We start from the raw sequence: 26,929 nt of genomic DNA on the forward strand, positions 1-26,929 counted from the left end.
AGAAGAGGGAGCACAACCCTTCCTTAAAAAAACATTTGCTGTGAGGTACATCTTGAACAAAACGAGGGGCGAGATTCTCCGACCCCCCCGCCGGGTCGGAGAATCGCCGAGGGCTGGCGTGAATCCCGCCCCCGCCGGTTGCCGAATTCTCCGGCACCGGATATTCGGCGGGGGCGGGAATTGCGCCGCGGCGGTTGGCGGGACCCCCCCCGCGATTCTCCGGCCCAGAAGGACGAAGTCCCGCTGCTGGAATGCCTGTCCCGCCGGCATAGATTAAACCAGCTACCTTACCGGCGGGACAAGGCGGCGCGGGCGGGCTCCGGGGTCCTGGGGGGGGGCGCGGGGCGATCTGGCCCCGGGGGGTGCCCCCACGGTGGCCTGGCCCACGATCGGGGCCCACTGATCCGCGGGCGGGCCTGTGCCGCAGGGGCACTCTTTTCTTTCCGCCTTCGCCACGGTCTCCACCATGGCGGAAGGAAGAGACTCCCTCCACAGCGCATGCGCGGGGATGCCGTGAGCGGCAGCTAACGCTCCCGCGCATGCGCCGCCCGGAGATGTCATTTCCGCGCCAGCTGGCGGGGCACCAAAGGCCTTTTCCGCCAGCTGGCGGGGTGGAAATTAGTCCGGCGCGGGCCTAGCCCATTAAGGTTGGGGCTCGGCTCCCCAAGATGCGGAGGATTCCGCACCTTTGGGGCGGCGTGATGCCCGACTGATTTGCGCCGATATCGGAGAATTTCGCCCCAGCTCTTCTTATACCTCGGGCTGGATTCTCCGCCGGCGGGATGCTCCGTTTTGCCGGCAGCCATGAGGTTTCCCGATGGCGTGGGGCTGCCCCACAATGGGAAACCTCATTACCAGCCAGCGTAATGGAGCATCCCGCCAGCGGGATAAAAGAGAAATGTGGCACGGCGGAAGAGAGAATTCAGCCTCTGGGGCGAAATTCTCCAGTATCGGCGCGATGCCCGCCGACCGGCGCCCAAAACGGCGCAAATCAGTCGGGCATCGCGCCGCCCCAAAGGTGCGGAATCCTCCGCAACTTGGGGGGCCGAGCCACAACCTTAAGGGGCTAGGCCCGCGCCGGACTAATTTCCGCCCCGCCAGCTGGCGGAAAAGGCCTTTGGTGCCCCGCCAGCTGGCGCGGAAATGACATCTCCGGGCGGCACATGCACGGGAGCGTTAGCAGCCGCTCACGGCATCCCCGCGCATGCGCTGTGGAGGGAGTCTCTTGCTTCCGCCATGGTGGAGACCGTGGCGAAGGCGGAAGGAAAAGAGTGCCCCCACGGCACAGGCCCGCCCGCGGATCGGTGGGCCCCGATCTCGGGCCAGGCCACCGTGGGGGCACCCCCCGGGGCCAGATTGCCCCGCGCCCCCCGCCAGGGCCTAGGAGCCCACCTGCGCCGCCTTGTCCCGCCGGTAAGGTAGGTGGTTTAATCTACGCCGGCAGGACAGGCATTCCAGCAGCGGGTCTTCGGCCCATCTGGGCCGGAGAATCGCGGGGGGGGGGGGGGGCCCGCCAACCGGCGCGGCGCAATTCCCGCCCCCGCCGAATATCCGGTGCCAGAGAATTCGGCAACCTGCGGGGGCGGGATTCCCGCTAGCCCCCGGCGATTCTCCGACCCGGCGGGGGGTCGGAGAATCTCGCCCCTGGTTTCTGTTTGCAGCATCTTATTGTTATTTGTATAAAGCTGCAAAGAATGCTTTGATAAGGTGAGATTTAAATTAAACGGGTTTGAGTGTCTGTGAGACTCGCTGGCCACAACAAACCATCCCTTTTGTGCACGCATTTTAAAATATACGTTTTCCCCCCCATTTACCTGCATTTATGAATAATGATTCACGAATGGATACTTGTACTCATGTCCGGAGCACCTGGTTTAAATTTAGCATGTTCATCACACTGGAATTATAGGGCGAGATTCTCCGGAAAAATTTCCAAGTGCTGTAACGAGCGAGAATTGCCGCGAGTTTCCCGGCGCTCGGCCCAGCTAGGCTGGCAACACTATTCAATGTTAATTGGCCCACTTAACGAGGCCTCACGGACTTTGCGCCCTGAATGCCGGCTCGCTAGCTCATTCACCGGGATCGCGCTCCCCAGCACCCCGCTAACAATGTCGAGCAGCACTTAGGCTGCACTTGCTCAGCCAACTCCAGCCAGCTCGCAACAATGGAGCCCAGGAGACCCGCCCCAAGATTTGGGGATGCTGACCTGGGGAGGCTCCTGGATGCAGTGGAGGCCAGGAGGGATGGCCTGTTGCCCCGTGGGCCCTGGACGGTGAGCCACAAGGCAGCCAGTGCTGCCTGGGACGAGGTGGCGGCAGTAGTCAGCTCGGGCAGTGTGACTAGGAGGACTGGCCTTCAGTGTTGGAAGGTCAGCGACCTACACTGGGCAGCACGTGTGAGTAGACACCAATGTCCCACCCCCCAACCCCCCCAAGTGAGCATCTCCCCAGGCGACCCCCAACCTTCCTTCTGTCTCCCTCCCTCTTCAGCACTCCCTCCATCCACCCCTTCAACTGTGAACCACGCGTGTGACTAACAATGCCCTCTCGTTGTCCCCTCAGGAACACGATCCCATAATCGGCGGCAGAAGGCACAGACTGGCAGTGTGGTGCCAGACGAGAATCCTCACCTCCATCGAGAGGCAGGCCCTGTAGGTGACCGGTGTGGCCGAGGACAGGACGGTCACCCACACGGAGACTGGCGGATGCCGCAGAGGTGAGGGACCACCAGGCTCCACCCGGAGGATCTGTCAAACGCGAGTAGTGATTGCCTTACTGATTGACCCATCCACCCCCAATGACCACATGTCCATTCTCCCACAGGTCCTCCATCCGACGATGCCGGCCCACCCCGAGTGGCCCTCTCTCCTGACCCAGAGGAGACCACCTTGGAGGAGAGCTCCAAGGATGCAACTGTTATAGTCGCAGCACAGCTGTCATCCCCACCCTCCACCAGCACAGATACACACACCTCAGTGGACATGTTAGTGGTCAGGCTTCTGTGGCACAATCTGGTGAGCACCACATTGCTGCTGATGTACATCAGTTGGAGGCAGGAACCCTCAGGCGAGAGAACAGTCTGAGGGTTGGACCCAGCTGGGTCCCAGCCTGATGCTGAGCCTCTGGAAGTGGGTTACCTGGAGCAGATGGGGACGCTAGGGACAAACCTGGATGTTCAGAGGGAGATGTTAGCATCACTCCAGCAGATCCAGAGCTGACTGGAGAAGTCCCAGAGGCTACGGGTGCAGGTGATGTCGCCGGCAATGCGTGGCACCGAGGCCAACACTGCTACGGTGGGGACCGCAGTGGAGAGCTTGGTGCATGCCGCCGGCACCATGAGTGAAGATGTCCAAGACGTCGCACAGTCGGTGACGGCCATGGCTGAGGTTCTCGGCAGTAATTCTGCCTCACTGGGGGATGTCACCAAGCACCAGGACAACCTTGATGAGGTTCTGCAGGACATGTCCCACTCTCAGATGGGAATGGCCGAGGCGCTGCGGAGCTTGTCCCAGTCGCAGGTGGGCATGGCTGAGGCGCTGCAGAGCATATCCCAGTCACTGGGGGATGTGTACCAGTCACCGAGGAGCATCAACAAGGGCGTCAACGCGATGGTGCAGACTATGGGGAACCACCAGGGCTGGCAGAGCCAGATGATGCAGGGGCAGCTGGGGCTCGAGCCAGCTACACCTCCGTCCCTAGGTGAACCCCAGGGCCCCATGGGCACCGGACGGGAGGAGGGGGCACTGAGTGCCAACCCAGGACCATCGGTGGCCACCAGCTCCGCTGAGTTCCACCCCGCTGATGAGGCCGCATCTCGGAGTCAGCACAGGGAACAGGGCGGCAGGGCTGTGCATGTGCCGTCGACAAGTGAGCCGGGGCCCTCTGGCCTCAGAGCTCTCAGAGGACGCCTGCCGGGAGCATCGAAGGCCATGGGACGAGTTAAGCAGCAGGCTGCCTCCATATTTGATGTGCATCCTGGGGACACACCAAGACATAGTGGTAGAGCTAAGAAGACCAGGCACGTTGAGCATCACTGAGGGCACTGGGGGGCTCTGTCAGGAATGGGGTATTGTACAGCACATTAAACAACTTTTATACAAACATTATGATGCCTCGGTCATGTTCTTCTGCAATGCGGGCTGACCCCCGGACCCTTTGGCTGTCACTCCAGGCTACCCCCTCTCCCCATGGTACCCACCCACCCTCCAACCATGGTCATGACCCGGTACCTGTACCCCATCCCCTGGGTGTTCGGATGTTGGCTGCTGCCTGTGTGGTGTTGACTCCCACACAGTGTCTAGGCGTAAAAGTGCGATCGGAATGTTAGGCAATGACTCCCACATGCGACATGGCCCGCCTATACACAGGAACCCACTTGGCATGTGTCAAGTGCTCACTTAACCACGATTGCCAATTCCCTATAAACGATAGTCTTCAGCCAAATGACCAGAGGTCCAACAGTCGGTGGGGGTTATGGCTGATTGGTGGGGCAGACGGGCAGGGACAGCGGTTGCCCCCGGAATGGGGTTGGATCCAGATATTGGCATTGTAGTGTTGTGTACGATTGCCCCCCAGTGGCCCCCCCATCACCTCCCTGCAGAGGGTCCCCCACCCCCGCTGGGCACTGGGGTGGCAGGCACAGTGCCCCCCCTGGTCTCTTTGCCTGTGAGCAAAGATGGCTACTCCCCTCCTCGACTCCCCACGGAAGCCCTTCCGCCAGGTTCACGTTTTTAAAAAGGAGTACTAATTGGTGCCAGCGTGAATGACAGGAAGCCTTTGGATGACGGGTGGCTCTCATTAATTGTATGGAAAAGGGTTCAGAGGGGTTGATTTCCAATGGGTCAGAATGGAGGAGAGTTTGTGCAGGGGTTGGGATTGAAGGCGCTAGCGACAGCGCCGCTTCCGACGGCCCCAGGGAGATACTCAGGGAGTCCGGTGGTAATAGTTTCGTTGAGAATTTGGAGGCAGTTTCGCCAGCACTTTGGGTTGGGGGCAGGGTCAAGAGACATGCCGATTCAGGGGAACCATAGATTTGAGCCAGGGAACTGGGATGGAAATTTTCGGAGATGGGAGGAAAAAGGAATTAGGACACTAAAAGATATATTTCTTGGGGGTCATCTTGCGGGATTGAAGGGGCTGGGAGCGAAGTACGGGCTGGAGCAGGGGAAAATATTTAGGTACATGCAGGTTCGAGACTTTGCCAGAAAGGTGATACAGAGCTTCTCAGTAGAGCCGACCTCCATATTGCTGGAGGAGGTGCTGACGACAGGGGGACTGGAGAAGGGGGTAGTTTCGGCAGTTTACGGGGCTATTTTGGAGTAAGGGAAGGCGCCGATAGAAGGGATCAAGGCAAAGTGGGAAGAGTTGGGAGGGGATATGAAGGAGGGTTTCTGGTGTGAGGTGCTCCGGAAAGTGAACGCTTCCACCTCGTGTGCGAGGTTGGGGTTGATACAGCTGAAGGTGGTGTACAGAGCACACCTCACAAGGGCGAGGATGAGCCGGCTCTTTGAGGGGGTAGAAGATGCGTGTGAACAATGCGGGGGGGCCCCGCGAATCACGTTCATATGTTTTGCTCCTGTCCAAAGCTGGAGGATTACTGGAAGGAGGTTTTAGGGTAATCTCTAAAGTGGTGCATGTGAAACTGGACCCGGGCCCTCAGGAGGCCATATTCGGGGTGTCGGACCAGCCGGGATTCGAAACGGGCGCGGAGGCAGGTGTTGTAGCCTTCGCCTCGTTGATCGCCCGAAGGTGGATCCTGTTAGGGTGGAGATCAACCTCTGCACCCTGTGCCCTGGCGTGGCGGAGGGATCTGCTGGAATTCTTAACGCTTGCAAAGGTCAAATTTGAACTCTTTTTGTCATTTGTTTATGTTAACATGCGGTCTAATGTTTGGGGTTTGGTGGGAGGATGGGATCGTTGTTACTGATATGGGGATTGACATTACATTCGTTACTGATTATTGTTTATTGTTGGGTGTAAATTTGGGAGAAAATGTGAAAAAGGAGCAGAATAAAAAATATTTTTTTAAAAATTGTATGGAAAAGGGGCTTAAAGTGGTAATAATTGGTTTATTGCCACGCTACCGATTTCACCTACGGGAGCAGGCCGGTTGCATCGCAAACTGTTTGGCACCTGGTGCAGTTCCCATTTTTGGCCTCACCCGCTATTCACCGGCCTCGTTCCGCCTGAGCGCGAGTGTAATGAGGCCAGAAGATCATGCCCGTAGTGTCATTGAATAGCGGTGTGGAATAGGGCTGTGTAGCACACTGGGCTAAATCGCTGGCTTTGAAAGCAGACCAAGGCAGGCCAGCAGCACGGTTCAATTCCCGTAACAGCCTCCCCGAACAGGTGCCGGAATGAGGCGACTAGGGGCTTTTCACAGTAACTTCATTTGAAGTCTACTTGTGACAATAAACGATTTTCATTTCATTTCAACTCACCGACACAGCCGGCGAGAAACTACCTGAAGAACCTGCCACAAAGGAATTTAGAAACTTTTCCGGAGAATCGCGCCCCAAGTGTTGACGCCAGGGCAGGATTAGCGGAGTTCTACGACAGCAAAGCTGCCGCTGCACCTGGACCAATTCAACAACTGTTAAAGGGCAAGTACTGGTGCCACGTGGAACACAATTGATTGCAATGAGAAACGGTGCCGGATTCGCCAGGTCCGCGTGTAGCACTCAGGAGGCTGACAAGCTGCAGCCGCACATACACACTGCCCTACCCACACACACCATCCCGACAAGATGGCAGCAAGGAGAGCAGCACCGAGGTTCACCAACGCGGAACTGGACGCCGTGGAGGAGAGGCAAGTGACCCTGTACCCTGGGGTGGGAAGGAGGCTGTAACCAGACGCCATTCACCTGGACGCCTGGTGGCAGAGGCAGTGCCATGGACAACACCATCTGGACCGGCCAAGAACATAGAAAAAGAACATAGAAAAATACTGCACAGAACAGGCCCTTCGGCCCACGATGTTGTGCCGAACCTTTGTCCTAGATTAATCATAGATTATCATTGAATTTACAGTGCAGAAGGAGGCCATTCGGCCCATCGAGTCTGCACCGGCTCTTGGAAAGAGCACCCTACCCAAAGTCAACACCTCCACCCTATCCCCATAACCCAGTAACCCTACCCAACACTAAGGGTAATTTTGGACACTAAGGGCAACTTATCATGGCCAATCCACCTAACCTGCACATCTGGTGCCTCTTCCACTTCCTCAAGGTTCCCTTCGACGTCACCAATGGGGACTCGGTCTTCCAACGAACGATGGACCGAATGGTGGACCAGTATGGGCTGCGGGCCACGTTTCTGTACTTGGATAACGTTACCATTTGCGGCCATGATCAGCAGGACCACAACGTTAACCTCCAAAAGGTCCTCCAAACCTCCCAAGCCCTCATTCTCACCTATAACAAGGAGAAATGCGTTTTCCGCAGAACCCGACTAGCCATCCTCAGCTATGTCATGGAAAACGGAGTCCTAGGGCTTGACCCCTTGTCAGTGATCGTGGGGGCGATTAGGGCGCCCCATGTGCGTTGGCCTTGGCGCACATGTTCTGCAGCCTCCCATGCCTGTCCGGGCCCTAGAGCTATACAGGAGCGCTCCTCCAGAGCGGTCCAGGCACCTGAACCACATCTTCAGTATGCCGAAACACTGCTCAATCACACCCCTGGTCGCAGCATGGGACTCGCTGTAGCGGGTTGTCGCGTCGGTCTGTAGCCTCCGGATAGGCATCATCAGCCTTGACGGCAGTGGATAACCCGTCACCCAAAAATGAACCCCTCACCTGGGGGTGCACCTTGAATGTGTCAGGAACCGTCAAGTGTGCCAGGATGAAGGCGCTGTGCCCACTGCCTGGGTATCGGGCAGACGTACATGATGTGCATCTCATGGCCACACACCAGCTGCATGTTCATTGAGGGGAACCCCTTTTGGTTTGTGAAGATCGGCCTGTCATCTGCAGGTGCCCGTAGGGCAACATGTATCCTGTCAATCACCCTGTGGACCTGGGGCACCTCGGTGGTGGTGGCGAACCCTGGGCATCCTGGTGGGCTCGACCCACATTGAAATGGAATTGTGCCGACTGGGCATATAGGGCCACCTGTGCACTGGGCTCTGTCAGATTCCAGACAGGTTCCCACTCGGCACCTGGAAGGATCCCATGATGTAAAAGGTCAGGGCGAACGTCACCTTGACGGCCACCGGGAGTAGGTGTCATTCCCCCATTCCCCCTCGGTACCAGGTGCGCCATGATCCGGCAGATATGTCGCTCAGCCGAAGTCTTCGGCGGCATGCCTTGTACAGAAGGTCCTCGAGTGACAGGCAGTGCTGGTACCCACGAGGCCTCATGCGGTGCCTCCTTTGCACCCATCCAGCCGGGGGCACTCTACAGAACCAGGGGCCAAGGTGGGGTGTGCAGCAAGATGGCTGCGTTGCAGGCCGTGGGAATGTTGGTCCGTGCTTGGACACCAACCCAGTCCGTGGGGGCCACCATGGCCACCAGTCTAAGGTCCGGCCGCCCTTGGTCGCGCCTCTCCGTGTCCTACCTCCTCTCTTTCCCTCATCAGCCACAGCGCCTGATTCACAATTTTTGAAAGCACAAGCGAACTTCGCCGTCAGGAATTCCGCCAGTGGAGGCGGAGAATCGTGGAGGCCATGGGAAATATTGGCTCAGGCCCGCTAATTATATGCAAACGGCGTTTACTGTACATGCGAATTCCGATTTGGCGTGAACCCACAATCTCGGCGTCAAAACCGATTCTCTGCCAATCTCCTTTTCTGATTTTGCCGTCGGCCAACAAAGAATCCCGTCCCTGTGTCATTTAGAATTATAGAATCCCTACAGTGCAGAAGGAGGCCACTCAGCCCATCGAATCTGTACCGACCCTCCGAAAGAGCACCCTACCTAGGGCCAAATGCTCCCCCCCATCCCTGTAACCTTACCTAACCTTTTGGAGTAACCTTACTGTGCTCACCCCAGTCCAACGCCGGCATCTCCACATCGTAACCTTTTGGGCGCTAAGGCGCAATTTAGCCTGGCCAATCCGCCTAACCTGCACATCTTTGGACTGTGGGAGGAAACCGGAGCACCCGGAGAAAACCCACGCAGACACGGGGAGAACGTGCAGACTCCACACAGACAGTGACCCAAGGCTGGAATTGAACACAGGACCATAACACAGTAAGGCAGAAGTGCTAACCACTATGCCACCGTGCCACCCCAGCGCAGAATGACCACTGACACCAGTCTTAGTACAATTGACCACGCGTGAAGAATCCTATGTTGTCATGTGCCGGTTGGAAGTCGTTAACCCAAATTCAGAGTCCTGCGGCTGGTAGGTAGTCTGGGTACAGCCTCCCTGCAGAGGCTTCTGATTCCGGGGATCGGGATTGGGATGGAGGGAAGCCTTCTGATTCATCCAGTGATGACCACAATTACTCTGCACCTCTGGGTCCTGTTACTCCCAGCACTGAATATTTTAGTAGCAAAAGGGAAGGCAGATGATGGAATGCAGGCTTTAATTACACTGCAACCTTCCAAACCGCTGAGATATGCAGCTGTGACAAGATGGCTTACTGGAAGAAAAGTGGAGAAATGGATAAAGACAAGGAAAATGTGAAGCAAATCAAATGGAATGAAGAAAACTGGGGCGCGTGAGAGGTTCTGCTGCTGGCTCTGTAATATTTGCAATTCCAGGACCAGTGATCACTGTGCATGTGCCCAGTTGCACATTGCCCCCAATGTGGCAGCACGGTGGCACGGTGGTTAGCACTTCTGCCTCACAGCTCCGAGACCCGTGTTCAATTCCGGCCTTGGGTCACTGTCTGTGTGGAGTTTGCACTTTCTCCCCGTGTCTGCGTGGGCTTCCTCCGGGTGCTCCGGTTTCCTCCCACAGTCCAAAGATACGCAAGATAGGTGGATTGGCCATGCTAAAGTGTCCCTTCATGTCCAACAGTTTACAGGCTAGATGGGGTTATGGGGATAGGGATGGGGGAATGGCCTAGGTAGGATGCTCTTTCAGAGGATCAGTGCAGGCTCAATGGGCCAAAAGGCCTCCTTCTGCACTGTAGGAATTCTATAATTTTATTATAAAGACCACAGCTGCGCAAACAATTTTGCATGCAGTGTTGGCAGCAAACAATCAAGGTAGTTTTACATCTAGTGACTAGAGATATGATATTCCATTATCTTTTACAGTTATTGAACTTTTTTTCATTTTGGAAGCTGGTTCACTAAATCCTTGAGTATGTTGTGTGCACTGAGCTTGTGGTTTCCCACTATCAACGGCTGGGGTTTTCCTGTATCCGTGCTGGAAACTCCCACCCCTTTTATAGAGTGGGCAGGAAAATCACACTTCCTACCATCCTAATATTGTGGTACAGTAGAACTGGAGAATGAAACAACCAAACATTCAAATATAGGTTACTTATCATGAGATGTTAACTAACTGGACCAGCAGGGAAATGGGGCAAGTTCTCTGATATTTCCTTGTGTCATATAAACAGCAACTTTGAAAATGGATGATGGCAAATGCAACCACTTTCTGGACTGACAAAAGCCAGGAGGAGTGGAAGAAAAGTTTTCAACAGCAATTCTTGACCACCAGAACTTTTTTCAGATAACTCACCCTTGGGGTGCGATCCTCCCGAACCACAATTAAATGCTCCCACCAGCGGAAAACCGGAGTGCTTCCCGCTGGTGCTAGGAGCGCTGGAGAGTTGAGATTCGCAGCACCCAAATGGGCTATCACCCTGTCCACGTGAATCTCGCCGGATTCCCGATTTCCCCAGATGAGTGGTTCACTGGGGTCAGGAATCACCTTCTTAGCCTGACACGCTGCAGCAGCTTTTAAGCGCTCCCCTCAGCACAAACTGTCATTCCAGCCAAGAAGATGGCTGTACGAAATCCACCACCAAGGTTCCTGGATGGCAATATGGAAAGTATGCCGCACGCTGTGGAGGAGAGGAGGGACATCCTATTCTCCAGGGTGGGCCGCAAACACAGCTGTCATGAACCAAGCGTGGGATGAGGCGGCAGAGGCAGCATGTGCTGGCAGTCCGACCAGGTGGACTGGCCTGCAAGGCAGAAAGAAGATGGATGACCTCCTTCGAGCTGCTATGGTGAGTAACCATCTGGCATTTCTCCCATCCCTAACGCCTGCCATCTGCCCCTAAAGCCTTGTAACTGTCTAACACACCGACTACCAGCATCTCCCTTAGAAACCACCCCCAGGAATCCTCACCACAATCCCTATCCTCTTTGGATAGATGCCTTACCCACATATGCCATCAGCTATAAATGCCCCAAACCTAGCCTGCCGGCACCTCTCCTTGTTCTTTCTGTGTCCCCAAGGATAAAACAGGACACGGCAGGAGGGAGTGTCAGAAGACAGGTGGGGGCAGCTCCGAGATATATGTCCTCACCCCCTCTGAAAAGAGGGCCATGGAGCTCGCGGGAGAGGCTGAAGAGCAAGCCGTGGCTGACGTGAAGAAGTGAGAGTTCAAAACTACTTAATCCAGATGTCGTGTCTCAAGTGAGTCTTTCATCTCCCACAGCTTATGCTTGCCAAGAGTTTACACCATGGGTGGGATTTTCGGTTGCCTGACGCCGAAATTGTGAAACGCGATTGGGCGGAGAATCGGTTCTGATGCTAAAATCGCGGCAGGCACCGATTTGACTGTAAATGGCAATTCTCTGTCACCTCGAAAGCCGCATCAATGCGTACCGGAACGTATGTACAGAAAACACTGCTCACATGTCATTATAATAATAATAATCTTATTATTATTTACTGTCACTAATAAGCTTACATTAACACTGCAATGAAGTTACTGTGAAAAGCCCTAGTCGCCACATTCCAGCGCCTGTTCGGGTACACCGAGGGAGAATTCAGAATGTCCAAATCACTTAATAGCACGGGCTTGATTCTCCGATTCTGGGGCTACGTCCGCACGGCGTGGGATCGGTGGTGTTTCACGCCAGCAAAAATGGTGCAAAATGGCCACTGATTCCCCATTTTGCTGAGGGCTAGCAGGACGGCAGCGTACAGCACCCGGCTCTAGCTGCTGGTACGCCCCGGAAAATTGCTGGGTCCATGGCCACGCATGCGCACGGCGGTGGCCTGCAGTGGCAGCGTCGTGCTGTACGGTGGAGGCCGCTGGCGGACCCGGCCCGCGAAATAGTCACCCCCTTAGGCCGGCTCGCGTGCCCCGGACCGTACCCCACAGTGCTGGACTGAGCCCGTAGCCACCATGCCAAGGTCCCGACGGGCAAGACCACACACGATCCACACCATCGGGAACTTGGCCGGTCGGGGGTGGAGCATCGTGGGGCAGGCCTCAGGCAATGCCCTGAGGCCTTTGATACGTGGCGCGCCGTACTCTCCGAGTATGCTGCCTTGGAGGGGGCGGAGCATCGCGAAAGCGGCGCCGCCCCTGATTTGGTCGGAATCGGGTATTCTCCGGCCGATCGCCAAACGCAATTTCGGCAAGGGGCAACCAGGGAATCCCGCCCCACATCTTTCGGGACTGTGGGAGGAAACCGGAGCACCCGGAGGAAACTCATGCAGACACAGGGAGAACATGCAGACTCCACACAGACAGCGACCCAAGCGGGAATCAAACCTGGGACCCTGGAGCTGTGAAGCAACGATGCTAACCACTGTGCTGCCATCTGCCCATTAGCGGGCCTGACCTGGTATTCTCCAGGGGCGTCCGCGATTCCCCCCCTCCAATGGGCCGAGTTCCCGATGGCGTGGTTCACTTGTGCTTTTAAAAATCATGAAATCGAACATTAGTTGGGGGGGGGGGGGGGGGGGGTGGGAGGGTTGGGGGGGAAGGGGGGCTGTGTGTATTAAGGGCGACTATGGGTAATCCCTGATTCCTTTTTGTCATTTGTTTATGTAAACATGCGGGCTGATGTTTGGGGGTTGGTGGGAGGATGGGATCGTTGTTATTATGGGGATTGACATATCTGTTGCTGATTATTGTTTATTGTTGATGGGTGTAAATGCGGGAGAAAATGTGAAAAAGGAGAATAAAAATATATATATTTTTTAAATCATGCAATCGGCATTGTGGCTGCTGAGGGAGAGGGAGGGCGTATGGAAAGTGTCCGACATCACCATAGTTTGCTGACAATTGTGCCGCTCGCCGGTGGGCTTATACCAGGGCCGGGGGGAGTATTGTGGGGATGTCTGGAAGTGGGCTTTGGGGTCGGGTGGACGGGCACGGAGCACCATTGACGCAGCTGGCAAGGCAGCCATGCAGCTGCACACACCGCTGACTGGCCACTGTGAACTTAGTGCCATGGGTCGTATAGGTGCCCCCCCCCCAGGTGCCCTCTGGCCCCAGCCGACTCATCAGCTGTATGGGCACGCTACAGCACAACATAGAACATAGAACAATACAGCGCAGTACAGGCCCTTCGGTCCACGATGTTGCACCGAAACAAAAGCCATCTAACCTACACTATACCATTATCATCCATATGTTTATCCAATAAACTTTTAAATGCCCTCAATGTTGGCGAGTTCACTACTGTAGCAGGTAGGGCATTCCACGGCCTCACTACTCTTTGCGTAAAGAACCTACCTCTAACCTCTGTCCTATATCTATTACCCCTCAGTTTAAGGCTATGTCCCTTCGTGCTAGCCATTTCCATCCGCGGGAGAAGGCTCTCACTGTCCACCCTATCCAACCCCCTGATCATTTTGTATGCCTCTATTAAGTCTCCTCTTAACCTTCTTCTCTCTAACGAAAACAACCTCAAGTCCATCAGCCTTTCCTCATAAGATTTTCCCTCCATACCAGGCAACATCCTGGTAAATCTCCTCTGCACCCGTTCCAAAGCCTCCACGTCCTTCCTATAATGCGGTGACCAGAACTGTACGCAATATTCCAAATAAAACAACCAATGCCATCTTGTTGGCTGGGATAGTGTGTGTGGGGATTGTGATGTGTATATGCGGCTGCAGCTTGTCAGCCTCCTGAGTGTCAACCACGGACCCGGCGACTCCCGCATTTCTCACTGGAATCGATTGTGTTCCACGTGGCGCCGTTGCGAGCCCCTCCACAGTCACTGAGTCGATCCAGGTTCGCCGCTGGTTTTGATGTTGTGAAAGTCCACAAATCCTGTGGTGGCGTTGACACTTAAGTCTCAGAAACGGTGAATCCCGCCCCATATCTTTTGTATTCCAGGATCCCCACCAGGTGAGTTCAGGCCATCTGGCTCCATGTCCCCTTCACAACTCCTCAGAACACCATGGAGCAGAACTCCGGGGAGGACACCAAATTCTCGACACTACATTCGCCTGCACCATCCAACACCACAGAAACAATCACCTTGGTGGGACATGTTAGTGGACAGGCTCCTGGGTCACTCTCTGGTAAGCACCACTCACCTGCTATAACACAGCAGGTGGAGGCAGGGACTCCAGAGGGAATGGCCAGTCAGAGGGCTGCCCCATCCCAAGGAACAGCTGCCCCAAAGACAGATTTTGCACATCTGCAAAGGGTTATCCCAACACTAGTGCAGATTTCAGAGCTAGATTTTACAGGAGAGGGCGTCAGCAACATTCCAGTGCCTGCTAGTACAAATGGAGGATTCCAACCGCCTTCAGGCGCAGGAGATGTTGCAGACAATGCATGGCACCCAGGCCAATACTGAAAGGGTGGCATCTGCAGTGGAAATCCTGGACCATGTGTGAGAACGTTTGGGTCACACTGTGAAGTCCATGGCTGACGCGCAGGGCAGGAGAGCCCAGTCACACACAGACATATCCCAGGCACAAGTGGGTATTACGGTGGTGCTCCAGAGCTTGGCTCACTCACAAAGGGTCATGGCGGAGGGCATCGATAGCAGTGACCGGATGCTGAGGCACAATATCCAGGCACAGAGGGACATACCCAAGGCATTGGGACACGACGCAGTCACAGAGGGACATGTCCAAGGCATTGACGGACACGATGCAGTCACATAGGGACATGTCCAAGGCACTGACGGACATAATGCAGTCACAGAGGGACATGTCCAAGGCACTGAGGGACACGACGCAGTCACATAGGGACATGTCCAAGGCACTGAGGGACACGACGCAGTCACAGAGGGACATGTCCAAGGCACTGAGGGACACGACGCAGTCACAGAGGGACATGTCCAAGGCACTGAGGGACACGACGCAGTCACATAGGGACATGTCCAAGGCACTGACGGACATAATGCAGTCACAGAGGGTCATGTCCAAGGCACTGACGGACACGACGCAGTCACAGAGGGACATGTCCAAGGCACTGACGGACACAACACAGTTACAGAGGGACATGTCCAAGGCACTGACGGACATAATGCAGTCACAGAGGGTCATGTCCAAGGCACTGACGGACACGACGCAGTCACATAGGGACATGTCCAAGGCACTCACGGACACAACACAGTTACAGAGGGACATGTCCAAGGCACTGACGGACACAACGCAGTCACAGAGGGACATGTCCAAGGCACTGAGGGACACGACGCAGTCACAGAGGGACATGTCCAAGGCACTGACGGACATAATGCAGTCACAGAGGGACATGTCCAAGGCACTGAGGGACACGATGCAGTCACAGAGGGACATGTCCAAGGCACTGACGGACATAATGCAGTCACAGAGGGACATGTCCAAGGCATTGACAGACACGATGCAGTCACAGAGGGACATGTCCAAGGCACTGACGGACACGACGCAGTCACATAGGGACATGTCCAAGGCACTGACGGACACGACGCAGTCACAGAGGGTCATGTCCAAGGCACTGACGGACACAACGCAGTCACAGAGGGACATGTCCAAGGCACTGACGGACACGATGCAGTCACAGAGGGACATGTCCAAGGCACTGAGGGACACGACGCAGTCACAGAGGGACATGTCCAAGGCACTGAGGGACACGACGCAGTCACAGAGGGACATGTCCAAGGCACTGAGGGACACGACGCAGTCACAGAGGGACATGTCCAAGGCACTGAGGGGCACGACGCAGTCACAGAGGGACATGTCCAAGGCACTGAGGGACACGACGCAGTCACAGAGGGACATGTCCAAGGCACTGACGGACACAACGCAGTCACAGAGGGACATGTCCAAGGCACTGAGGGACACGACGCAGTCACAGAGGGACATGTCCAAGGCACTGAGGGACACGACGCAGTCACAGAGGGACATGTCCAAGGCACTGAGGGATATAGCCCAGTCACAGGGGGACATGTCCCAGTCATTGAGCACCTTGGCTGAAGGCATTGGCACTATGGTTCAAACGAGGTAGGCCTCCAGCACCGGCAGTGACAGATGATGTTGAGGCGTCTGGAGCTCACTCCAGCTGCCCCTCCGTCCCACAGAGTAGCCCAAGGGCCAGTGAGCACCCGAGGGTGGATGAAGCGATGGGGCCCATCCCAGGGCCATTCTGTGCAGGCATGCAGCTATTCTGAATCCTCCCCTCCTGACACTGGTGCACCTCCTGGCCAGCAGGCCGAACAGGCTGACATCATCACCGGTGACACCCAAAAATCTGCCTGGCCACTCCAGGTCCAAAGAATTGCGTCAAGGGCATCACAGGCCAGAGAGTGCAAAATGCAGCAGGCTGCCCCCACTTCTGATGTGCAATCTGGGGAGCAGGAGGCCGGAAGCATAGCAAGATTCAGGACCACTAAGTTGGCACGGGTGTAGTTGCAAAGAGTTTGTCAGGGGGAAGGGGACACTCAATGTAAAAAGGCACCGTTAAACACATTTGCCTATCACTCCGTGCTGACTCTCACGCTCATTGCTTTCTCACGGGTGGGAGGGTTGGGCTGGGGCTATTGTGGGGGGAGGGGGACGTTTGTGCACCTCAGACCCATGGACGTCCCACATGCCCTCCACCCTCACCCAGGAGTGACAGGACAGGAGTGCTGCGGCGTGAGACACACAGGGAATGACAGCATCCCCTGTCTATGACCCCAAAACTCAGTTCATTCCCACCGCACCCCCACCAAATAATGTGGCTCATAAGGAGGGGTCCCCATTGCACAACCAGGGATCACCCGGACAGACAGTGGATGCGATCCTAAAGGCAGGTGCCAGATTTCGTCAGATAATGAGGAGCACCAGAGCCCATCTCACAGCGAGTCATCATCACCCTTCAACCGGCCGAGGAGACCCGCTGTCAACCCAGACCCACCACCCTGCTGGTGTGATGCTGAGATCACTCTGAGAGAGGAGCCCTGGTCTCGGGACAGGGGGAAAAGTTGAAGGACAGATGGGGGAGGGAGGGGGGTGGGGAGAAGAGGGGGGGTGGATACAAGGGAGCAAGGTTAGACGGAAGGGGTGGAGTAACAGGGTGATGGGAAGGGGTGGGTGAATGTGTATGGGGAAGGTGGGAGTTAAAAGGTTAGGATAAATGGGTAATGGGACAACAGGGGTGATGGTGATGTAGATGATGGACTATTGGCCTTGTAGTCAGCGAATGGTGACTGGGTGAGATTATCCCTGGTTCGATGGCCCTGTATGATCCTGGCTGTGGCCTGTTAATATATCATAGCAGCAAAGCTCCCAGGAATGGTACACATCGCTCAAAGACTCTCATCATTAGGATGTGCCTCACTTCAGAATCTTAACATAGTGCCACATGCGAGCACAGAATGGACAACTACACCACACAAGCAGATGCCATTGTTCTGGTAGGAAGGCACACGGCCACTTAATGAGGACACCCAAGACCATAGGACATAGGAGCAGAACTGGGCAACTCGGCCCATCGAGTCTGCTCCGCCATTCAATCAAGGCTGATACGTTTCTCATCCCCATTCTCCTGCTTTCTCCCCATAACCCCTGATCCCCTTATTAATCAAGATCCTATCTACCTCTGTCTTAAAGATACTCTATGATTTGGCCTCCACAACCTTCTGCAATGAGTTCCACAGATTCACCACCCTCTGGCTGAAGAAACTCCTCCTCATCTCTGTTTTAAAGGATCATCCCTTTCGTCTGAGATTGTGTCCTTAGACTCACAGGGAGGCCCAGGAGAAGGACCACATAGCCATCGCTAACATCTCCTGTTGCAGCCACTGACTCATTTGGCAGGGAGGGATTGAGAGTATAGAAGGTTTTCACATAAGGGCCAGGTGCCCTCTTATGGACTGAACTGATCTCTCTTCGCATCTTCTCTGCAGTTGTAGCACTATATTCTGTATGCATCACCCGATGTCTATGTTTATGTATTTACGTATGTTCTATGTTTTCATGTATGGAGCGATCTGCCTGGACTGTACGCAGAACAATACTTCTCACTGTACCTCTGTACACATGACATTAAATCTAAATCTAACCTAAACCTAAATTACTTCTGCCTCGCAATATTTTACACAGGATTGAAACATCTGAGACGGTTAACAGCAACCTTGACTTCAATTTGGGTTTCAGTATAAATGGCTGTAAGAAGAAAAAAATGACTTTGTTGCCTTTAAGGCAAGAACATCAGAAATATACGTTAGTTCCACCCTTAATAATAATAGGACAATGGGTTTACCAATGGATATTTACCTCTTTATGTTCAATGGAGAAAGAGGTGGAATAACAATAGAAAAATGTCATTTGTGTTTGACTGCACTGATCACCATCTTAAGGAAGCTAAAATCCTGTGTGGCTTATCACTATGAAGGTTATAGATTTCACAGAGAAATGTGAGTCCTCTGCAATGAGCTGGTCAGCCCTGTGAAGGATTCTGAAGGACCCAAGTGTCACAGGTATGGTCAAGATGCCAGGAATTGGTTCGGACATCTTCAGAGGGTTGTGGGTTAGTGATTACAGGAGAGGCCAAGGCCATGGGTTGATTTGGAAACAAGAATTTTAAAGTGGAAGTGTAGCCAGAGCAGCAGTCAATGTAGCTCAGTGAGCACCGGGATGATGGATGAATGGGACTTGGTGCGGATTAGGGGGCAGCCAGCAGAGTTCTGGATGAGCTCAAGCTTATGGGGGATGGAAAATGGGGGGCTGACCAGGAGTGGGCCTGGAATATATATGTCTAAAGGGTAACAAAGGCGTTTGTAAGGGTTTCAGCGACAGATGAGTTGAGGGAGGGGCAGAGTCAGATGATCAGTGGAAATAGGCAATTTAAAAGAATTTCAGGCTCAATAATTTTGCAAGTACCAAAAGGCGGAATTCTGCCCAGCTGTGCTTGAGGAGGAGTCTCAGTTACTATGAGTGTATGTCGTAGAGGCATGGCATGTGATTGATTGTTTGATGGGCAGAGCCAGTCGACCAACTTTCTTCGCATTGGCACACATTTGAAAAATTTAGGCCATGGTGTTCATGATTTCTGAAAGCTTGCTCTACAAAATGCAACTACTTACCAATCTCTTCCACGTATTTTAAGAAACATGTAGTACAAAATCCATTCTGTTCTTCAGTCCCAAAGTACTGACAGTTTGGATTTCTGCATTTTCCAGATTCATTGATCTGACTGAACGTCTGTCCTTGGTCCTGGTGAGACAATGTTCCATAACTGCCCGTGCTGGCCAGTGACTCTGAAGGAACGTGCTTGGTTCTGGCATGTGACTTTGCAAGAGAATCAATTGGCTTTAAGCAGGAGAAACACAAACCATTGAACTTTCTTATTTCTTGCTTACAATTGCTGCACCTTTCTCCCCACAGATCCATTGTTTCCTCCACTATTTCACCTGCCGACTTAGGAAAGCACAGAGCAGGATGACCGTCGCCCTCTGGAAAATATTCTAAGTGGTGATTTGCTTGGAAGCAACTTTGGCAGAGTCCATTCTGTGTCACGCTTCCAGTGAACGGACATTGAGATGTTTTGCATTTCAGGGCGCTGTTCTCATTGAAGAAAGGAATGTGCGATGCTGGCGGAGATGGAGTTGATTGAGTGTTCCTGATCTCTTGCAATCCAAAGATCTTTGTTCTTTCTGACTGCAAATGTTCATCAGACCCTTGGCTGCCACTTTGATTACAGTTGATCATCCCTGAAGACACTACTTCCTTTTGGAAAGCATCGTGACACATATGACAGAATGGCTTTGTGAATTTTGAGCAGAAGTATGTGCAACCACGAGTCAAACATTTGTCTCCCACAATGGATAGATTTGAGAGAAAAGCAAGTTCCTCCTCATTCCCACAACTTCTTTCCTTATCCATGTTTTGCTGCCAGAATATGTACTGATGATTAACCAGCTGGAAATAATCTTGAACCAAGTTAAGATCATCGGGCAAAGGATTTGGAAACAACCTGCAAAACAAAACAAAACTGCATTTATTTATAATCTTATTTTTCTCCTTTGAAGGATTTTCCTTTTATAAAGTCGATTTTAGGGCAGCAAGGTAGGACAGTGGTTAGCACTTTTGCTTCACAGCTCCAGGGTCCCAGGTTCGATTCCCGGCTTGGGTCACTGTTTGTGTGGAATCTGCACGTTCTCCCCGTGTCTGCATGGGTTTCCTCCGGGTGCTCCGGCTTCCTCCCACAAGTCCTGAAAGATGTGCTTGTTGGGTGAATTAGACTTTCTGAATTCTCACTCTGTGTACCTGAGCAGGCGCCCGAATGTGGCGACTAGGGGCTTTTTACTGTAACTTCATTGCAGTGTTAATGTGGCCCTACTTGTGACAATAAAGATTGTTATTATTATTCAATTATAAGACTTTTCATTCACTTCATAGGGACAAAGATCCTGAAATGAAATGGTTGTTCTGTTCTCTCATTGATGGCAGACTCTGTCCTATCACATTTAATCACCTTGAAGGGTTTCAGAACAAATTGGTTGGAATGCCCAGCCCTTCCAGCTAGCAGGGTCTTCTGGTCCTGCCAAAGGCGATTTCCTGTGGCAGGTTCCCTGGCAGTGGGCCAGGCGAGCCATACAAAACGTCGTAGATTTTGGCGGGACAGGTAAGGTCCCAGCAGCCAATGGTGTGCCTCCTCTGCCACCGGGAGGGTCAGAAAATCTCGGCCGTTGTATCATCTTACTATGAGCTATACTCGTGCCTCAAAGTGAGAGATTTGGAGGTGTTCCTAGGGGCAGAGCTAAGAGCTGAAGAAATACCGTCAACAAATTGGTACTCAGTTTCCTTCAATCAAAAATAATAGCCACAGCCTTATGGAACTTTAAAAAAATTATCCTTTCATGGGATGTGTGTGTCACTGGCGTGACCTGCATTTTCTGCTCATCTCTAATTGCCTTTGAATTGAGTCGCTGGTTAGAATCATTTCAGAGGGGCAGTTATGAGTCAATCTTATTGCTGTGGATCAGGAGTCACAGGTAGGCCAGACCAGGTAAGGACAGCAGATTTCCTTTTTTAAAAGAGCATTAGTGAACCAACTGAGTCTTTGAAACACTCGATGGTCACCATTAACTCGACCAACTTTAGAATGTGGCGACTAGGGGCTTTTCACAGTAACTTCATTGAAGGCTACTTGTGACAATAAGCGATTTTCATTTCATTTTCATATCCTGGATTTACACATTGAATTTAAATTTCACCAGGTGCTGTGGTGGGATTTGAACTCGCGTCCCCTGAGTTTTATCCTGGGCCTCTGGATTGCCAGTGATGTTACTACCATGCCACCACCTTCCAAATCTGGACAAAATATTTTCAGTGATGTGATCATATAAAATCTACAAAATGTCATCATTCACTAAACAAATGCATTAATTGGAACAATTACTTATATGCTCTGATACTAATACAAAGAGTGATTAGATATTTTATTTTCAATAGCTCACTGTTAATCACCAGTCCCAAACTTCCAATCGTTCGAAATACATTACTTCTTAGTTTCCAGAGAAAAGACAGATGAGTTAGTCGTGGCTGGGGAATTAATTAATTTGCCCATCATCCACAACCTTTTACTGCCCTTTGATTCCCTTGATTCAACTAAGACAATTTGGATATTTGTATCTTTTATTACAACTTGCAAATGATCTCATTGGAACCAGAGTTAATGATACAAAACAACTTTTAAAAACCTTAATTGGTGAATAGCAGTTTGTGACATTTTACTGCATTAAGGGTGCTATATAAATGCACATTGCTTGCCTGGTTTGGAAGCTTCAACAGGCTGTGCTTCACTCCAGGGTTCTGTTTCCTCTGTTGCATTATCACAAGCATTGGTGCCTTACTCTAATATGTTAATGAGCCTATCCCTGCAATATTGGGCAAGAGAATGATGGGAAAAGGCAGTTCCTCAAAGTTTTGCCCTATTGTATCCCACCTGTGTGCCAAGGTAATTTCTTGAACTGCACTGCACTACTGAAGCAGGCAGTTTGAGTTGGGAAACGTCCTGAATCCTCAAACCTTTAGTGTTCAAAGTGTCCTGAGAGGCCCGGGGTATAGGTGGACACGCCGATCTCAGAAGCGTGGTGCAGGTGGCCGGGGGGGTGGGCGAGTGCGAGGCAGGTGGGTTAGAAGGGCTGCCTCGAATTTTTGGGGCTTTATCACAGTTGTTTTAGAAGTTGTTACATCCTTATCCCTCACATCCACCTACTACCAACTCTCATCAGCTCCTAACGCTCCATGTCACCTCTATAGCCACTCACCAATATTCACCATGGCCAGACCTCAGGAGTCATTTGGTAATGATAAAAGAATAACCGTCTAACAACCTAATATAACTCCCACTCTGACACATTTGATAGTGAAAGAAACCTCCCATTCATAAAACACACACAAAGCTATCAAATCTCTACATTTGGCGAATTGAAAACAAACAAACTTTTATTCAGACTGCACATCAAATACAGTTAATCCTTTAATAGACTCTTTAAACTGTCAGTAAAATTGTGAAAGCAGAATCTCGACTGAGATAACTAACTTTAGAAGCTCAGCCAGCATTCATCATGACATATGATAGTCCTTTGGAAATTTCAACAAAGAACTCTATTGAAACTTCATGATCAGATGCTACACTTTTTCTAACCTACACCTGTCAATCAAAGCAGTCCAGCAAAAGTTTTTTTTAAACTCCCCATGATAGCTGCAGCCAGCACTTTTTAAGGTTTGAAGAACAAGACATTTTTTAAAATTTCAGTTCATGACAGTCATACAGGCTTTTTAAAGAAAATAATCTTTATTCTCACAAGTAAGTTTACAGTAACACTGTAATAAAGTTACTGTGAAAAGCCCCTAGTCGCCACATTCCAGTGCCTGTTCGGGTACATGGAGGGAGAATTCAGAATGTCCCAAATTACCTAACAGCACGTCTTTCGGAATTGTGGGGGGAAAACGGAGCACCCGGAGGAAACCCACGCAGACATGGGAACATGTAGACTCCGCACAGACAGTGACCTAAGCTGGGAATGGAACCTGGGACACTGGAGCTGTGAAGCAACAGTGCTAACCACTGTGCTACTGTGCAGCCCATTATCCACTCCAGCAATTTGTGACTCCTCCACTGCCGGTTAAGGCCCTTGAAAAAGCCAAAACAGGGTCTGTTTTAACACTGCTGGCTGGCCTTGCGGAGTTTGGTTTTCCCTCCTGTGTAAATCACACCCCTCCCCTTTCCTCAACTGACACAAATTGGATCTGAGGGTGTCTTCCCGACTCTGCCAAAATCCAGCCCCTCGGGTGTCTAGTTTTCTGATTCAAATCGAATGTTTGGAATCTTGTGCTGAACCAGGTTTGTCAGTGGATTGGATCAAGATCCAGCTATCACAATTGAAAACTCAATTTTTCCACTGGAATTTGTAAATAATTAACTTTGTTCTAAAAAAGGAAAGCAGAATCTGTAGGTAGGCATTAATTATGATTTAAATTCCAAGATGTAAATGCAAGATGGCGCCGGAGCATGGCGATTCTGCGAGCTCTCTCAACCCGACCTCTTTCTGTTATCTCTTATCACCATTGCCCTTGTTCCACACTGTAACCATCACTTTTTGTTGATGTACCATTGTCAATGGACTCTGTTGATTATCCAACCTATCCACATAACCTAGTAATCCCACCTCACCTTTATGGACACTAAAGGCAATTTATCATGGCCAATCCACCTAACCTGCACATCTTTGGACCGTGGGAGGAAACCGGAGCACCCGGAGGAAACCCACACAGATTCAGGGAGAACGTGCAGATTCCACACATACAGTGACCCAAGCCGGGAGTCGAACCTGGGACCCTGGAGCTGTGAAGCAACTGCACTAACCACTGTGCTACCTTGCTGGATAATAAAAATGACATGGTAACACGGTGCATGTTTTTCCGGTAGTTAATGAGACGATTAGACTGACCTGGCTGCATTGACAAATTCCACACCTTTCCAGTCTGGGACAGGAATCCCAGTCAAATAATTGTTCAGCAACTTTTTTTTGTCACCTTTTTCAGTATCCAGGAGAAAGCGAATTGGTAATTCTACACTCCCATCCTTACTTGGTACCACTAGTGGAAAAGCATTGATTTCTGAAGGAGGAAAACATTTGGAATCTTTTAAAAATATATTCCTGGAGTCAGTACACTTTGCGATGTAACAAATGCTTTGATCATCATCCTGATTTTTTTTACACATCCTGGAGTTGAAATTTCCTCCCACTCTACAACTGGCCCAACGGAGACCTTCTTTAAAATATATATAATGCTCGAACCATGACCGGGGGAGCAGCCAGGGTTTTCTCCCTGGGTCAAAGATATTGGGAATAGCAGCCAGAGACAGAGGGGGCCCATCCAATTATAATATATTTAAAGAGTCTAGTTTCCGATGGACTCCTCCAGGCTCAACAAAGGTCTCCGCTGCTCAGGGCCACTCTATAGTCACTTTGTCATGTTCACATTCGGGAGTTACAACTGAGCCCAAAGTCTCTTACCTAGATACAATGGGCGGGATTTAACTAAATGGGAACACAGTCCCACAACAAGCACGTTTAGCTGTGCGTTTCCTGGTGCTCGCAGAGCCGGGAAACACGACGCTATAAAACAGCACCCAGGTTAAATAGGGGGCCTCAGGGGGAAAGCATGGCCAAGGCCGCACATAGACCCGGTTTGCTCACTGAGTAGGTCCGCTCGCCAGAACTCCATTTTTAAATGGCATCCCAATCTCTGGAGCCACAAAAACAATCCCCAACCCCCCTCCCAAGCCCCAACGCACAATGGGAGGGTCCCCACCTACCCCACCCCAACAACTGTGCAAGGCACCCCCGACCCGATCACCACCGTACAAAAACAATGCCAGCTTGTCAGGCCAGGGTAACATCTTGCCCAAAAGGCATGCACCTGGAGGCCTCCGGTCCCCTGGGAAACCCTCATGAGTTTCATTCCGTCGGGTTCCCATTTGTGAAGACCACTACAGAACTGCACTCGCCCAAGATCTCCGAGGCAAAAGGGAAAATCCCAAAGCCTCAGTGTTGCTACCTTTTGGTTGGTTCAATTGGCTCTGTTTTATAACCTTTGCTCTAGAGTCGCCAGGTATCTTTATGATACCACCACGAGGTTCAAGTTCAAGTAATGATCAATAGCTCAACACACCAATTAGTAAGATTCAAATCAAAACACATTTATTATACACAGTAAATCACTACTCATGCATAAACTCTACTTTCTAGACTACTCCTATCACTAAAAGGCCTATATGTAGCTTCGGACTGGTCCACCAGGTCAGGGGAACAAATGGCCTTTCGTTCAGGTCCTGAGTCTGCAGGATTCAAAAGCTGGTATGGACTGGTAGCTAGGAGCGCCTATCTCGTAGCAAGCGTTGACTGGAGACTTACTTGGTTGATGTGGCAGCTTGGACAGTCACTCTCATGGGTTGATTCAAGTTGCTGAGTGATCCTGCCAAAGAAGGACGATTTGAACTTGGGGCTTTACTTTATAGTCCCCAGGGGCATCCCGCCCTTCGGGGCGGACCCCGTACCTGGTTCCAAGTGATTGGACTACTTTCTGATTACTTGGATCGATTTCTCCAATGCTGGAGCGGTTCCCTGATCGTTGGGCGGTCCCTAAATGTTCGTTGGCCTTCCTGTGTCTTGGCTCCTGCTGGCGCCGAGGAGTCTGGCTTGGCTTTATTTACCTTAACTGTTGCCATTGTGCCTTGGGATCGCACATTACTATGTAGATGGCTGCTGCATTACTATGCAGATGGCTGCTGGTTTCAGTGCTGTCTGGTTCCTTACAGGTTTCAATACACATGATTTCTGCATTTCCTAGTCTTTGCCTGTGTTGGCTGAATTTCCCTTTAGCCTTTGCGGTTCTCTATTTTACGTCGGGAAGTGGCCAACTCAGGTGGCTACACTCCCTCCTCGTGATCCTAACGCGAAGCGTGAAGGATCACATAACTACGTTGTCTTCATTCCCTGACCCGGCGAGCACTCTTCTATGGCCTCTACACTGACCATAACTATGCAAGAAAAATTTTAACTAACATTTTAACTGGCGCTATGTCAAAACAGGGACATGCATTCCCAAAATAAAAAAACGGTACCTCTAACTGTCCTCAATAAACTACACTCACTCAAACATTCACTCATACTAACTTCCTAAACAATACAAAATGAAAGCAGCATTTACATTTTTCCTGGCTTGGCAGTCAAGCACAGGATTGTACAATCTTTCCATTTCTTTATTTACAGAATGCAAACAAATGTCCTTTATTATAGATCGACGGGTTCGGGGGTCTGGTGAAAACCGAAAATAGGGGATCTCATTCTGTACACCGGGGTGCTAGCTCTCCTTCTCCATTTCCTCATGCGGATAGTCTGCACGATGCGTCGCCAACACTAATAGGGATTTGACTACGTAGGAAAGGGAGTACCACGTTATGAGCTTATCACACCATGATGGTGTATCAGGGACTATCTTGGGGTTCTGTGTGCTATGGGGAAGTGGATCATTACCGGTTGGGGGTGTTGGGGTCAGGGGGTTCGCGTTCACGCGCAACCGGGTACAAATTGCAATAACGAAAAACATGTATGCCATCTTTATTGT

General features: G+C 51.7%; 1 protein-coding gene across 3 annotated transcripts in view; it reads right to left on the reverse strand.

The window, feature by feature from the left end:
- LOC140411087 (tumor necrosis factor alpha-induced protein 3-like) overlaps nucleotides 1-26,929 on the reverse strand; it is a 112,073-nt gene that overhangs the window by 18,328 nt on the left and 66,816 nt on the right. For all 3 annotated transcript variants that reach the window (XM_072500133.1, XM_072500116.1, XM_072500125.1), the window contains exons 6-7: nucleotides 24,247-24,415; nucleotides 19,372-20,261 (exon numbers count right to left, since the gene is read on the reverse strand). In XM_072500133.1, coding sequence (XP_072356234.1) covers nucleotides 19,372-20,261; nucleotides 24,247-24,415 — 1,059 coding nt within the window. The remainder of the gene's footprint in view (nucleotides 1-19,371; nucleotides 20,262-24,246; nucleotides 24,416-26,929) is intronic.

The sequence above is a fragment of the Scyliorhinus torazame genome, chromosome 1 (assembly GCF_047496885.1).
Source record: "Scyliorhinus torazame isolate Kashiwa2021f chromosome 1, sScyTor2.1, whole genome shotgun sequence".
Lineage (NCBI taxonomy): Eukaryota > Metazoa > Chordata > Chondrichthyes > Carcharhiniformes > Scyliorhinidae > Scyliorhinus > Scyliorhinus torazame.